Raw genomic sequence first — 15,331 nt, 5'->3', positions numbered from 1 at the left:
ATTGGAGGCTGGCAGTCATTATCTGGAACACGTTTGTTGAGTAGCAGAGATGACGTTGGGATGAACTGTGAAAATTAATGTTCAAGCTTCTACTAAAGCTGGGTCCCCCTTCTGTGTAGCACGAAGGCCTGTACTCTTTTTACTCTTATAACCTCCTCTTTTATAATTTCCAAAATAAGATAAGGAGAGGCTTAAATAAGGAATGTGTTTAAGGGTCTAATCCCAGCAGCTGTTTCCTGTGTGTAAATGCCTCATTTCCTGTTTAGCCGAAGGCTTGTAAGAGTTGTTCTCAGACATTGTTTGCTGACTTCTTTGGTTTAACTCTGTCTTCTGAGGGTTTATTACAGTCACTATCCAGAGAGCTTAGCTGTCAGGTATCATTTTAGTGCTAAGCAGTCAGGATTTGGTTCTGTTTTTGTGATTAACGTCTCTGAATGCTTGTTACTCTCCTCCGAGCTAGTAAACTTGACAGGAAAAAAGGTAGTTTTAATCTAACTGCAGATGCCTTTAAAATTATTCCCTTATCTCCTTACGAAAAATTGATCAGTATATCATTTACGCAAAGGAGAGGTAAGATCTAGTGTGCTAGAGCTGAAGTTACTCCTGCCTCCTGCCTTGGAGGTAAGGGGTCATGGGAGCTCTCCACGAAACCAGACTCGACAACTTGATGTATTCTTTTCCTTTTGGTTCTTCCAACACTGCAGGAGCTATGAAGACATGATTGGTGAGGAGGTGCCATCGGACCAGTACTATTGGGCTCCTCTGGCCCAGCATGAACGGGGAAGTTTAGCAAGCTTGGATAGCCTGCGTAAGGGGGGGCCCCCGCCTCACAACTGGAGACAGCCAGAGCTGCCGGAGGTGATCGCCATGTTAGGATTCCGCTTGGATGCTGTCAAGTCTAATGCAGCTGCATACCTGCAGCACTTGTGCTATCGCAATGACAAGGTGAAGACCGACGTTCGGAAGCTCAAGGGGATCCCAGTACTGGTGGGATTGTTAGACCACCCCAAAAAGGAAGTGCACCTTGGAGCCTGTGGAGCTCTCAAGAATATCTCTTTCGGGCGTGACCAGGATAACAAGATAGCCATAAAAAACTGTGATGGTGTTCCTGCCCTTGTGCGATTGCTCCGAAAGGCTCGGGATATGGATCTCACTGAAGTTATCACCGGTGAGTTATGGGCATAAGGGCAGCTGCTGGGTTGGGGTTACTGTGACCCGTAGAGATGTTGAGAGCTAGAAGGACTTTCAGCCCTTTTACTTTCGACTTAATGTTGTGAACTGGTGGTCTTTGGGGGCAGATTCATTTCTCTGATTTATTTGGATCACGTAAAGTGTTCAAAATTTCAAAGAATTGATTGCTGATATTTATTTATTTATTTATTTTTAAAGATTTTATTTATTTATTTGACAGACAGATCACAAGTAGGCAGAGAGGCAGGCAGAGAGAGAAGGGAGGAAGCAGGCTCCCTGCTGAGCAGAGAGCCCAATGCGGGGCTCGATCCCAGGATGCTGGGATCATGACCTGAGCGGAAGGCAGCGGCTTTAACCCACTGAGCCACCCAGGCGCCCCTTGATTGCTGATATTTAAAACTCAGAAGATTTCATTTAAAATTGCAGCTTGTTTGGCTTCTGTTAAAAATGTGTGGGAACAGGCAACAATGGATCTGTTTTGCTACCTGACAGTAGTTAGTCTGAGCTGACTCGTAGGCATGTTCTCCCATTTGCAGTAATCCTGAACCTTTTTGCCAACTACTGCCATATAGCAAGTTGTCTCCCCAGCACTGAAGCTGAGTGTCTTTTGCTATTTTTCCACTCTCTTGTAATTTCTTTTAAATATCTGCTTGTCCTGTGTAGATATTTGAGCTTGTGATCCTTGCTTTGAAGAGTGGTTTTTCATATTGTGGGTTGTGATCCATTAGTGTATATTGAACACAGTTTTGTGGATCCCAGTCAGTATTTCAAGAGGAAGAAAGAACAAGAAATGGGATAGATTATTAGTTCTCAGGACTGGTCTTGCCCGCTAGGGGACATTTGCAGTGTCTGGGGACAGTTTTGGTTGTCATAACTTGGCTTGGGCAGGAGGGAGTGCTACCAGCATTTAAGGAGTAAAAGGCGTAGATACTGCTCAAAATCTAATAATGGATAGGTCAGCTTGCCACAGATCTGGCCCAAGAGGTCAGTGTTAATGAGGTTGAGAAACTCTGGTGTAGATAACCCAGAGAACATTGCTTATAAGTAGTAAGTATTGTTTTATGAAACTTTTGTTTTATGATGTACATATATGTATATATATGTTGAGCCATAATGTATATTTCTTATCATGGGTCACAAACAAAAGCTTGAATACCATTACAAGGTATTTGGTCATTGGGGAAGACTGAGAAATGATGGAATAAGGGATTCTCTTTGGCATTCTTCAGACATACTGTCTTGGGTGTTGGAGAGGTATCTGATGGGTTGTCTCTGCCAGGAACCCTGTGGAATCTCTCATCCCATGACTCAATCAAAATGGAGATTGTGGACCATGCACTGCACGCATTGACAGATGAAGTGATCATCCCACATTCCGGTTGGGAGCGAGAACCTAATGAAGATTGTAAGCCACGCCATATTGAGTGGGAGTCGGTACTCACCAACACAGCTGGCTGTCTTAGGTAACATAAGGCTTCAAGAATATGAAGATTGAATTTTTGACTGACTTAAGTTTAAAAAATTCTTTTTTAATTCTTTGGCCTGTCATTCAGCTTCCATTCCCATCCATATTGTATACTGTGTCTAGCCTGTCTTACCTTTGTCACTACTCGCTTGTGTGCCCATACATTTGCTATGTTGGTTTACTTGTTCCCCTGCACATCCTCACTTCTGTGCCTCTTTGACTTTGTTCATTTAATTCAGTGAGCATTTGTTCAGTATCTACCACATGTAAGGCAGTTGTCTAGTCTTGATCCTGAGTGTGTCCTTAGTGACCTGTATTTTAAGTAAAGATGTGACAAATGCAGTAGGAGGAACACAGTACTAGAAGGGTGGTGGTGTGGGGGGAGAGGTATTATTCCTTCAAACTGCAGTGCCCTTGTCTCTTTACCCTTTTTTTTTTTTTTTTTAAAGGATTTTAAGTAATCTCTACACCTAAACTTAAGACCTTGAGATCTGGAGTTGCATGCTCTACCACATGAGCCAGGCAGGCGCCCCTCCTTATTTATCTTTAGAGGCTAAACTCAAAAGTGCCTATATTTCACGCAAGTTTTTCTGATTTCTTCTTAAATCCTATAAATGCTGCAATATAGTCTTTCTCTCTTTGGAGTATACCGGTGCGTGCTCTGCCCCTTTCTTCATTTGTAATTCCTGTGCAAGAAGTATCTGTCTGATCTTAAAGTATTATTGTTGGTTTACCTTATTTAGACCCTCCCTAGTTGTGTGTTATCCTCCCCCCCCCCACCTTGTTATAAATGTCCTGGAAGAAGAGTTGTCTTACTCAGCTTTCTCTCAACTGCAGTACCTTGTTTGTAATAAGTACTCACTAACTGTTACAGTAAAAAGAAAAAGTACAGAGGAGGCTTGTAGATGTTGAAGATACTAAGGGAGGGTTTGTAGATCGGAGTCTTCTTGAAGCCTCTCCCTTCCCCCTCAGGAACGTCAGCTCAGAGAGGAGTGAAGCTCGCCGGAAACTTCGTGAATGTGATGGTTTAGTGGATGCCCTCATTTTCATTGTTCAGGCTGAGATTGGGCAGAAGGACTCAGATAGCAAGGTAAGTTAATGGCTGAGTGAATTCCAGGCACAGCACCATGAAGTACCTGTCGTGCAGACCTCACCATCTCAGGCTTTTAAGGGACATTAGGTATCTGTACCAACCCCTGCTCCCTCAAGTAGATGTTCACCTTAGAAGAATACAGCTTTCTTTAGAATTTCTTCTACCTGTATCATCTATTTTAAAGCTTTGTAGCTGTATTTCCAAGGTTATATATTTTCCTAAGCAGGAAAAAGTCAGGGTGATCCTCAGTTTTGTGTCATATACCAAATGGTGGCAAAAACCTTCATTAGTCTGAGGCTGCAAGGATTTTGAGAAGCTTGGTGCATGTAAGAGTCTTTGTAAATGATAATGGATGGGGCTATGCTTTTTGGGGATCAGTATTTTAATGCTTGAATCATGGAAACCTGTGCTTGCTGGGAAATCATGATAGACGTTCTCCTTGTTCACTAAGCCCTCTATCTCGTGTTCCCAAGCTTGTGGAGAACTGCGTTTGCCTTCTTCGGAATTTGTCATATCAAGTTCACCGGGAGATCCCACAGGCAGAGCGTTACCAAGAGGCACCTCCCAATGTTGCCAACAATACTGGGCCACATGCTGCCAGTTGCTTTGGGGCCAAGAAGGGCAAAGGTGAGTCTTGGTTCGTTGTTCCTTGCTCTTTAATGTAGGACAGAAAGGGGAAGGAACACTTTTAGATTTAGGTACAAAATACTTGATGAGTGGTATGTGAGTCTGCCTAGTCAAGGATGTCTCCTTGCTCTGCAGCTGCTTCCCTGTGTCATGTGCTTCATTCAAGGTGGTGATGATAGTTGGTGGTGGTGGTACTGGTATCAGTTTGGGGGCAGCAAAGGACGAGAACTCAACTAATCTGGGGCCTTCTCCCCCATTCCTCCTCTGTGTTTTCTGTGTTTTTCTTTTTCTCCCTGCTTTCCTACTTATTTGCCCATGATCTTGTTGACATCACTCTCCTGCATTTTTCTTCCTTCCTTTCTTTCTGCTTTCCACCTTGGGTGACGCACTGGAAGATGAGTGGTTCTCCAGAGGTGAGTGGAATCTTAAGGCGCTTCCCTACTTCTAATTTGCATGCTTTGGTTTTAGCTTCTCTAGTATTTCCTAACCCTTCCCTATGGATGCATGTAGGAAAATTCATTTGAGGAAGACCACTGAAACAAGTTCAGCTCTTTGGAGCCAATGGCTCATGGCATGCTATTCCTGGGCAGCAGTCCCAGTTACCAGAACTCAGGACCACAGCGACAACGGTGCTTATCCTCATCTTACTTGTCTGCTGCCTGTTTTCTGTCCTTGTTTCTGCGCAGCCCCTTGCTGGGATGGGGGAGGGGAGCTTGGTTTTCTGTTTTCTTCTTTTTGGTGTTCCCCCCCCCGCCCCCCCCCCCCCCGTGCCAGTGCATCTCTGATCCAAAAAGATTTTGACTGAAGAGTAAAAAGTGCACTAAGTGGACTCTTTCCTTTCTCAAACTTTACCCCTCTGTCCTTTTTTTAATTTCCAAAGGGAAAAAACCCACAGAGGATCCAGCAAACGATACAGTGGATTTCCCTAAAAGAACTAGTCCAGCTCGAGGTAAGTTAATCTTTTTATTTTTAGTCTCCAGGATTCTTATACACATAGTCCACAGATGAGTATCGGGTAGCCTAACTGTAGACTGTACAGTATGATCACTGTTCTCTTTCCTCCAACTCTGGATGTGGAGTGATGGTGAAGTATTGGGAAACTGGTATTGTAGCAGTAACTTATGAAGGACTTGTTCTGGCAACTTTTCAGATTATTGGAGGGTGGGTAAGGTCCTGATGGCAGTCCAGGCCAGAAATGTAGGTGCCCTAGGTATCCACTATAGTCTTAGTCATTACCTGTTTTAAGAAACCTCTTTCTCACAGTTTGGGTATTTATATTTATCAGTATAGTGGGTTTAAAATTCATAGCTCTTCACGGATATAAAAGCTTTACATGTTGTTAAATCTAGGATAGGCCCTTTTACTTAATCATAGTAAAGGGGGGGTGCAGAATGACTCAGTTAAGTTAGAAACGATTCATTTGAGATGAGGAATCTGTAATCCTGAGTGCTGTCAATGGGCAAATGAATCCCCCGAATGTCAGGCCAAAGTAAACTGTGAGAGAGGAGAGAGAGGAGTTGCATATGATGAGTTGATGTCTGTTCTTCTCCTACCATGGATGAATTATTCTTAAGAAGGCATGGACTCAAGACTCTGAGTTGGCTGTTGGGTAGGTGGAAGAGTATAGGGAGCCTAATGGTACAGGAGCATAAATCTGTCAATCCAGAGTATTGAAGCTGGACTTCAACCAGCCAGAGCCTGGCACGTAGGTACTGACTAGCTTTCTCTGTTTTTCTGTCCTTTCTTGTGCAGGCTATGAGCTTTTATTTCAACCAGAGGTGGTTCGGATATATATCTCACTCCTCAAGGAGAGCAAGACTCCTGCCATCCTAGAAGCCTCAGCTGGAGCTATCCAGAACTTGTGTGCTGGGCGCTGGACGGTGAGTACCTTTTAGAAAGTGGATTTAGAGGTGGAAGAACTCTGCAACCAGTTTGCCGCCATTTGTAATCTGTTCCACCTCTTTCCATGTGTTAATTTCTAGTATGGTCGATATATTCGCTCTGCTCTGCGTCAAGAGAAGGCTCTTTCTGCCATTGCCGACCTCCTGACCAATGAACATGAGCGTGTAGTGAAAGCTGCGTCTGGAGCACTGAGAAATCTGGCTGTGGATGCCCGCAACAAAGAGCTCATTGGTAAAGAGTTGGATTTGAACCATTTGTTCAGCATTTAGTACAGAGCCTTTCATCTAGCTGATGTTGTTTAGTTTATTCCTGAAATTACAGAGGAGGGATCCCAGTAGCTCTCTGTAGTTTGCAACTCCAAGCGTTCTAGTTTAATCATTCTTGGTAAGATAAGAAGCGATGACTCTTTAAAAACAGAACAGAAATAGCTTTATTTAATAAGCGTGTCCTTTGTTAGTAGGCATTGTTAATAATTCCACACATTCTCATTGATCATGACCTCTTTACAGAGGTCCAGTTTTTTTTTTTTTTTTTAAAGATTTTATTTATTTACTTGACAGAGATCACAAGTAGGCAGAGAGGCCGGCAGAGAGAGAGAGAGAGAGGCGGAAGCAGGCTCCCCACTGAGCAGAGAATCCGATGTGGGGCTCGATCCCAGGACCCTGGGATCATGACCTGAGCTGAAGGCAGAGGCTTTAACCCACTGAGCCACCCAGGTGCCCCAGAGGTCCAGTTTTTTATAGAATAAGGAAAAAGGCCCAGGAAAGAACTTAACGTAATTTGTCCAGAGTTAATATAGGTGGGCTGTGGCAGAGCCCAATTTTTTGTTGAATTCATAACGACAATTTTACTGAGCTATTACAATTTAAATATGTATGCTATTTTCATTAGACTACCTGAAAAAACTAGCATATTTGATATAAAGTATTCATGTTGTTTCAGTGTGACTGGAGGAGAGAATAAATGAATAAGAAAGACCATGGATTCATGGCTATTCCAGGTCCCTTGCTCCTCTGGTATGATAATACTGTAGCAGAATGAAGTTGATTCCTGGGGACATACCGCATTTTCAATGATCAGTGTAGTTAAGTGTAGTCTTGGGCTCCTTACAGCTGAACTTGGCTTGTTCTCCCTGAACACATTCGTTTCGTCTTAATGCTATAGGTAAACATGCTATTCCCAACTTGGTAAAGAATCTGCCAGGAGGGCAGCAGAGCTCTTCCCAGAATTTCTCTGAGGACACTGTGGTCTCTCTCTTGAACACCATCAATGAGGTTATTGCTGAGAACTTGGAGGCTGCCAAAAAGCTTCGGGAGACACAGGGCATTGAGAAGCTGGTGTTAATCAACAAATCAGGGTGAGTTTAATGCGTAAAATGACAACTGGAAGAGTTTGAGTGTGAGAGGGGGGCTGCTAGGAAGGAGCACTCCCCTTCTGCTTTCTAAGGTTATTTTCCCTTTTTTATATGTAAAGGATGAAGAGATATTGCTCTGTTTTTTGTCTTGATGTTGAGCTATCAATTGATAACCTGCTTTTCCATCAAACGTTTTTTGTGTGTGTGTCAGTGTTGGGGCCAGAATACAGAGCTTGGTGAATACTTGCTTCTGCCCATTTTGGCATTTCTAGTGTGACATCGTATTAGAGAACACAGGTTCTCGGCTGCTTCCCTTGTCTTATCGTCCAAATTCCATCTGGTGTTAACTTTTCTCAAAAGGAACCGTTCAGAAAAAGAAGTCCGAGCAGCAGCACTTGTATTACAGACAATCTGGGGCTATAAGGAACTACGGAAGCCACTGGAAAAAGAAGGATGGAAGAAATCAGACTTCCAGGTAGAGCAGCTCTGGGGCCTTAGGCGTATACTTTTTTGTCCTGGGTCTCATTTACCACTCTGTCTTTGGTTTCTTCTGCTTCACTGTCACAAACAGTCCTACTTTATCCCAAGTCTCTGTTAGTGAGGAAATCATCTGGCTTACTGCTCCTTCCCAAAAGAGTAGTGCCCGCGCTTCATTTGCTGCCCAAACAGCTGCGGTTTTCCTCTACATCACAGCATGTTGTCAGTGCTGGTCGTGACGAAGGAAGGTGGCCTTTTTGACTTTTCCCCAAATCTTCCATAGCCCTTTGAAGGAATTTGCCAGAGACTGTGTCACCTTCTGATAGTATGAATGTTTGGTCCCTCTGTCATCTCCTGAATACCATCAGGAACATAAATAGAAGCTGTAACATCCTAGATTGTTTCACTATTATATAGGTGTTTCTTTAACCTATATGAGTCCTCTTTCGGTAAGAGTTGTATTTGAGAATAGGGACCTAATGGTGTGTCCCCACTGGGGAATAAGATGTGGGTGAATTCAGTATTCTCTGACATTGTTGCATTTTATGTTTGCCTCCAGGTGAATCTAAACAACGCTTCTCGAAGCCAGAGCAGTCATTCATATGATGACAGCACTCTCCCTCTCATTGACCGGAACCAGAAAACAGGTACAGTATCCAGGGGGCATACCCCTCTGCTTTTACCCCACCACTGCTGTTCTTTAGTGGGCAGACTGCCTAAGGAATAGAATATATATTTATTACTGAATGAGGGTAATAATACTTCACCTGGGGATTGTCCGAGGCAGGAGCCTGGGTGGGATCCTCTGTCCTTGCTTGCTTGTTCACAGGGCAGTGAACCCTAGTCTCACCATATTCTCTCTTTGAGAGCGAACGGACATCTGTCATTCATTGTACAAATGCAAGGTGTACAACGCAATGATTTGATATATGTATATATTGCCTAATGACTATTTCTTGCTTTTTAAATTCCCATGTAATACCAGGTAACATTATGGGCTGTTGAAAACTTAGAAAATAGAGACAATCAGAAAAATAACAACAACAAAACCACTTACTTCTATTACCCAGAGATAACTGCTGCTCTTTGTGGTTTTTTTTTTTTTTTTTTTTTTTTTTTTTTTTGCCGTGTGAGCAAATACATTTTTTCCCAAAAGATGAATTACATATTTTGTTTTATGAAATGTTTTCTTTTTCATGGAATTGTATATTGTAACTCTTATTATCTTGATGACACTTGGCTTTTGCCTCAGTCAGGGCTCTTGAAATGTGGTGTAAGGATCCATCCCCATGTCTGTTGACTTTTTTTTTTTTTTTAGTTTTTTTTTTAATTTATTTGACACAGAGAGAGATCACAAGCAGGCAGAGAGGTAGGCAGAGAGAGGAGGAAGCAGGCTCCCTGCTGAGCAGAGAGCCCGATGCGGGGCTTGATCCCAGGACCCTGAGATCATGACCTGAGCCGAAGGCAGAGGCCTCAACCCACTGAGCCACCCAGGTGCCTCTGTCTGTTGACTTTTGTGCCAGTTGTGTCAAAGCCCTGGTGGTGCACACTGGCGGTGATGCCAGGCCAAATCAGTCATTGCAGTCTTTATTGCTGTGGACTCACAACTTTAAAAAATAAAAAAGCTGTTTTCACTTAAGAATATACTTGATGGAGCTGTAAAAATTAATTTTACTTTTTCTAACCTTGAGTACGCATCTTCTTGAAAAATCCTGTGCTGAATACAGAGCATGATGGTCGATATAGTTGGAGTTTCCAAGTGTATTAGCCACTTTTTTATGGACTGTCATTTTTCCTTGGGCGGGGGGCGGGGAAGGAAAGACCAACTACACCTATTCAGACTTGGATATTTGCTAGATACTTTTCTCAAAAATGAATGCAGTGAGCTTGTCACTTTGAGGAAAAATAAATGACCGTAACTGTTGCCCGAATTTTCAAGTAAAAGTGATAAATTTTTTTTTTAAAAGATTTTTATTTACTTATTTGACAGAGATCACAGGTAGGCAGAGAGGCAGGCCGAGAGAGAGGGGGGAAGCAGGCTCACTGCTGAGCAGAGAGCCCAATGCAGGGTGTGATCCCAGGGTCGAGCCATCCAGGCGCCCCAAAAATGATAACTTTGGCAAACTTATACCTGCCATTATGAGCCTGGTAACACCCCAATACTTAAAAGACTTTTTATTGAAATCAGTGATAATAGTAATGAATGTGACTTGTTTTTTTGGTGTTGTATAATGAAATGTGTTAATGTGTAGATCTGCCTTACTCTGTGAACCAGTATTTTCCAAGTGACCAATGCGTGATGTTTCAGAAGCATACATAGGTAATTGACCCAGTCAAAGTGCAAGACAGACCAGTGCATTTTAATTTAATGAAGTATGAGGAGATCATTCATTTGGATTCAGGTTCCATATGTTGCTAACCTTAGAGGAACCATACTTGTTGAGTGTTAGTATACTATCAAAGAATATCTACAGTTATCTGAAAAGATTGTTAAAATTCTCCTTTTTCCAATGTTTTATCTGTGGGAGGCTGGATTTTCTTCCTATACGTCAACTAAAATTATGTCACAGTAGATTGAATGTAGAAGTGGATATGAGAATCCAGCTGTCTTCTATTAAGCCAAACTTGAAAAAGATATGCAAAAATGTAAAAAAAGAAAAAAAAACAACAAAAACCTGCTTTTCTAAAACATTAAAAGTTTTATGTTGACATGGAATAACTTTCTTGTTACTTTTAAGTGAAATAAGTATTTAAAATCTCTCAGTTCAGTAAAATAGTAATGCATATGGCTTATACCAATGAATGCTTTTTGGTTCTTAATAATTTTTAAAACTAAAAGGGGTCTGGAGGCCAAATAATTTGACAATTGCTGGCTTACAGTGAATGGTTTCTTAGGTTAGGAGTCCTTTGGAAAGGGATCTCTTTAAGGCCCATGAGGGCTTTGTTTACTCTCTGGCATATAGCGGGTGCTCAGTAAAAATTTGATGAGAGGGAGGGAGGACGAACCAGAGAGCAATTTTTACGATGAGTATAGAATTTGAAGAGTTGGTTTTTGACCTGGATAACTTTCTGACTCCGTATAGATAAGAAACCTGATCGGGAAGAAATTCAGATGAGCAGTATGGGATCAAACACAAAGTCATTAGGTAGGTGATTAATTCCTGCCTGAGGACAGGGAGTAATATTTCACTGGGATGAGAACTGTCTGGCCTTGCGGTTTTTTTCTAGCACCTTCACCATTTACCATCCTGGGAGAGCATTCATTGGCTGGACATTTCCATTTGTAAGGATATGAAGAGATTTAGTGAAACTTCATCTGTCTACTTTCTTCTACATTCCCACATATGCAAAGGTTTAAAAAAAAAATCATTCTCTACCCCCACCCCCACTTACTACAATATCAGTTGTGGGTCCTTAAATTGTTAAAGCCTTTCACCAGCTGGCCCCAGGCTCCCTCTCCATTTTTCCTTCCATATATTCTGTTTCAGCCCCCCCCATCCCCCCTCCGGTCTAATTTGCTATTTTGTCTTTATACTCTTTTGATTTTGTTCAGGTAATAACCTCTTACTGGAATGCCCTTCCCCTTTGTTTTGCTAAATTTTCTTCATCTCCAAAGCCTTAATTAAGTCCTGTCTCCTTTGTTAGGTCCTTCCTGACTGTTGGCAGCACACCTTACTGTCTCTCCTCTTAATTCCAGTACCATTTATAGACAGCTTGCTTCTGTTTAGCTTTATTATCCTATGTCCTACAAGTTCTGTTTAAGTCCGGGACCTTAAGTCAAGGACGAGACCTTAATGCCTTTCTGGAACATTTGACAAAGTTTACTTCCCAACAGGGGTGCCTAATTCACACTTCTCTGCTAATATATAGTGTACACAAGAGGGGACTATCCTGTTGTACTTTTTTCCCTAGATAACAACTATTCCACACTGAACGAGAGAGGGGACCACAACAGAACACTGGATCGATCCGGGGATCTAGGTGAAATGGAGCCGTTGAAGGGAACACCCCTGATGGTAAATTCTCTTTTACATAGTATTGTCCTTCTAAGGCTAGTTCTGTTTTGAAACCTCCATGTTTTGAGATATAGGAAAAAAAAAGTACTTGGTGAAAGACAGTATCCTTTCCTGGTAGGGGTTTTCAGGTAAAGTAGGAGTTTTGACTCAAGTTGGGATTTTTTGGGTCATTCTGCGATGGTCAGGTTAGGGGAAGGAAGACAATAAATGTGACTAATGCTGATCATTGTATTCTCATACATTACTCTTGTCCTGTCCCTGCCTTTTCTCAAATATCTTGCCCTTTTCTTACTATCCTCTTGTTTTGTTTGAGTTGACCAGTTTGGGGATATTTCCTTAGATCTGGCACACACTCACGAGGTTTCTATTTCCTTCCTTACTAACAAATTGCATGTGTTCACAGCAGGACGAGGGGCAGGAATCTCTGGAGGAAGAGTTGGATGTGTTGGTTTTGGATGATGAGGGGGACCAAGTGTCTAACCCCTCCATGGTATGTCCTCCAGCCACCCGCAAGATCATCTTGAGGAAGGAGGCCCTGTGTGCCGGCAGTTTGCCAATCATGCTGATCTGATCAGGCCAGAGACCCTAGTCTCAGCCACTTGGAGCTTGGGGGGTGCTGCTTCTGTGATTGTTGCCTCTTACGAGGCTGGGACATGCCTCTGGTGATCGGATTCTCCATTATGTGCTACTTCCCCTCCAGATTTGCTCAACTGTCGTTTGGTTCTCCTCATTCCCAATCCTATTAACATCTCTTTCTCTTTTTTCCCCTACAGCAGAAGATTTAGCACCACTATCTCCGCTACATCTGAGCTTATAATATATGTACTTTTATTTTTTGGTGGCGAAATGGACTGATGATTTTTCCCTTTCTTCGCTGGACTATTGTGCCAACTGCCAGGCTGCCTCCTGCCCTTCTAGCCCTAAGTGGCCGCCTTCTTTCCACCAACTCCTCTAACTTGTTCCAGTGAAGCTTAATTGTCCCTCCTGCCCCCTGCAGATCCCCTCCAGTTGCTCCCAAGAAGCCTGACTCAGTTATATGCATATCTCGAGAAACTGCTGCAGATTAGCTCTTTTTACCAGGTCTCTCTGGGACTCTTGGCCTTGTATGGAGGGAGGGAGCAAGTGGGAGTCCTCACTGGAAGCCATGGGAAGAATTGGAAGTTACATGAAGTATATGCAGTGTCCAGCACTCTGATAAACTGATAATTCTTAATCAAGATTTTTTTCCCTGGTGGGGAAGGGACTTTTATTTTTTTGGAGAATGGGAAGTGTGAGCTCTTCCCTTACTCCGATGACTATTTTTGATTCAAAGAAGGCTGGCAACATTGGCACATTCACCTGGCAAGGGCCCTTGAGTAAGTGAAGGTCTCCTAGAACTGAGATTAAGAAACCTTGCTCTCCTCATCTCCAGGGCAGGGACCATCATGGACCTACAGACTCCATCTCTTCTCCAAGCCTCATGACAACCCTGGGCTGCTGCTGTTGCCCCTTACTGAGGCTGTCCTTAATCTTCCTCTTCCATCCTGTGATAATGTCTGCTGACTTGGCCTGGCCATTCGCAAGAGGCTGTAGAAAGAGGAGAATGTATCAAGGAAGACTTTTTGGGTGAGAAGGAGCAGAAAGATGTCTTCTGGGGAGGAGAAGAACCTCTAAGAGGAGTTAGTAGGAATGTACATGAATCAGTTAGTCTGAAACTGGCAGGAAGCTTTGAAGCTGGCTTCCCCCCTGCCCTTATGTCTCCTTTTCCTACCCTGATAGCCCTTCCCTCCCTCCTCTTCCCTGGATTGGTTGGCTGACAAAAGGACTTGATGTACATATTCCCACCCCCTTTACCCTTAAAAGGTGGAGATCGCCCCTGGATTTGCCTCTTCTTTGTGCCTTTGGCCTGGGGTGCATCTCCTCCTTCCCTTCCATGTGCCTTTCTTTGCCTCTGCGGTCTCATTTTCATGATTTTGCAAATTATATTTTGTTGCTTTCTTACCCACTATTGGCCCTAAATAGCAGAAAGGAGAGGTGACCTAGAGAACCTCAGATTCTCTGTTGGGAATTGGTAGAGCCTCTGATTTCAGCCATTCAGCTTTTGCTCAATAGTATATGGTTGGGATTTTGCAAAAATCCTGTTCTGATGAGTCTCAAAGTATGGGAGGAGTGAGTGGTGCGACTCTTACTCCTTAGTTGCTCAAAATTTACTGTCATCTCTGAAGTGGCTGGAGGGAGGTGGCCTCTGTGCCCTCCCTCCCTCCCTGCCTCCCCTCCCCCCACCCCAGTACCACCTCCTTTCAGTTTAGTGTTCATTAGTGGGTTGGGCTAGAGGAATCAGCTGCTATGCTGGTTGTTTTTTATTTTTTTGGGTTTTTTTTTTTGGTTTTGTTTTTAACCCTTCTCCTTTTTTGCCTTTTATTCCTCCCCTTAATCTAAAAGCTCTGTTCAATGCAACTGGAAATCTTTATCCTTCTCTCTCCCCCTCCCCTTATAAATTGAGGCTATGGGGTAAGAGAAAAGTGCACAACCCACCACTCCCCTTCCCTTCCCCTATACATTAAAATCCCTTATTTACCACCCTCCCCCCATTTCTTCCCACTCCTTTTCTGGCAAAAAGGAGCCTTTTCCCCTCTTTGACCCTAAGAACATACTGCACAGGGGAGATTGCCCCCATCTGGACCTGGCTCCACTCTTGGTTTCTCTTCTCCTCTTCTGCTCTTTTCCTGGTGCTCTTTTTCTCGGTGGGGTGTGGGTAATAGAACAGCCATGGGCTTTGGGGGACCTTTAACTATTTTGTTTTCTTTTTTGTTTATAAAAACACTAAACATTCAATTCCAGAGAACCAAAAATCCCACCTCCCACCGAACACTACTAAGGGGCATGTCTTCTGCTCCATACCTTTCCTGTTTTTCTTTCTCTCTTGTTAATGCTTTTAAAAACAAATGAGTTTTTTATATAAATAAAGTTTTTAAAGTGTGTATGTGGGGGGTCTGTGTCATTTCTTCACTTCAAGCTGTATCTCTTCCCTCCTTTTCATCTTGGTTACTTCCTTACATGTATCTGGGTCCTTCTTCTCTCCAGAGCAGCCAGAAGGGGGTTATACCAGGATGGAATTACTGTGAGCTCAGTCCCAACTCTTACCAAGCAACATTCTTTTTAATTACATGTGAGACATTTTTCCTCTTAAGATTCTTAAAAATTAAATGTGGTTAAGTAGAGCACAG

At 42.9% G+C, this 15,331-nt stretch overlaps 1 protein-coding gene across 5 annotated transcripts in view; it reads left to right on the top strand.

Moving 5' to 3' along the window:
- The window catches only part of CTNND1 (catenin delta 1), a 48,613-nt gene extending 33,526 nt beyond the window's left edge, over nt 1-15,087 (top strand). For 2 of the 5 annotated variants that reach the window (XM_080816480.1, XM_080816477.1), the window contains 13 exons: nt 705-1,168; nt 2,471-2,654; nt 3,629-3,746; nt 4,223-4,376; nt 5,257-5,325; nt 6,129-6,256; nt 6,359-6,509; nt 7,443-7,635; nt 7,993-8,107; nt 8,669-8,756; nt 11,193-11,255; nt 12,022-12,125; nt 12,899-15,087. In XM_080816480.1, the coding sequence (XP_080672606.1) occupies nt 705-1,168; nt 2,471-2,654; nt 3,629-3,746; nt 4,223-4,376; nt 5,257-5,325; nt 6,129-6,256; nt 6,359-6,509; nt 7,443-7,635; nt 7,993-8,107; nt 8,669-8,756; nt 11,193-11,255; nt 12,022-12,125; nt 12,899-12,910 (1,843 nt within the window). In that variant the 3' untranslated portion in view covers nt 12,911-15,087. Of the gene's footprint in view, nt 1-704; nt 1,169-2,470; nt 2,655-3,628; nt 3,747-4,222; nt 4,377-5,256; nt 5,326-6,128; nt 6,257-6,358; nt 6,510-7,442; nt 7,636-7,992; nt 8,108-8,668; nt 8,757-11,192; nt 11,256-12,021; nt 12,126-12,528; nt 12,616-12,898 lie in introns of all 5 variants that reach the window. The other 3 variants (XM_080816481.1, XM_080816478.1, XM_080816479.1) reach the window with 3 other exon arrangements.
- The last annotated feature ends 244 nt before the right edge of the window (nt 15,088-15,331 follow it).

Source organism: Martes martes (genome assembly GCF_963455335.1).
Source record: "Martes martes genome assembly, chromosome: 10".
Classification (NCBI taxonomy): Eukaryota; Metazoa; Chordata; class Mammalia; order Carnivora; family Mustelidae; genus Martes; species Martes martes.
This window is presented reverse-complemented; position numbering and strand designations above follow the sequence as displayed.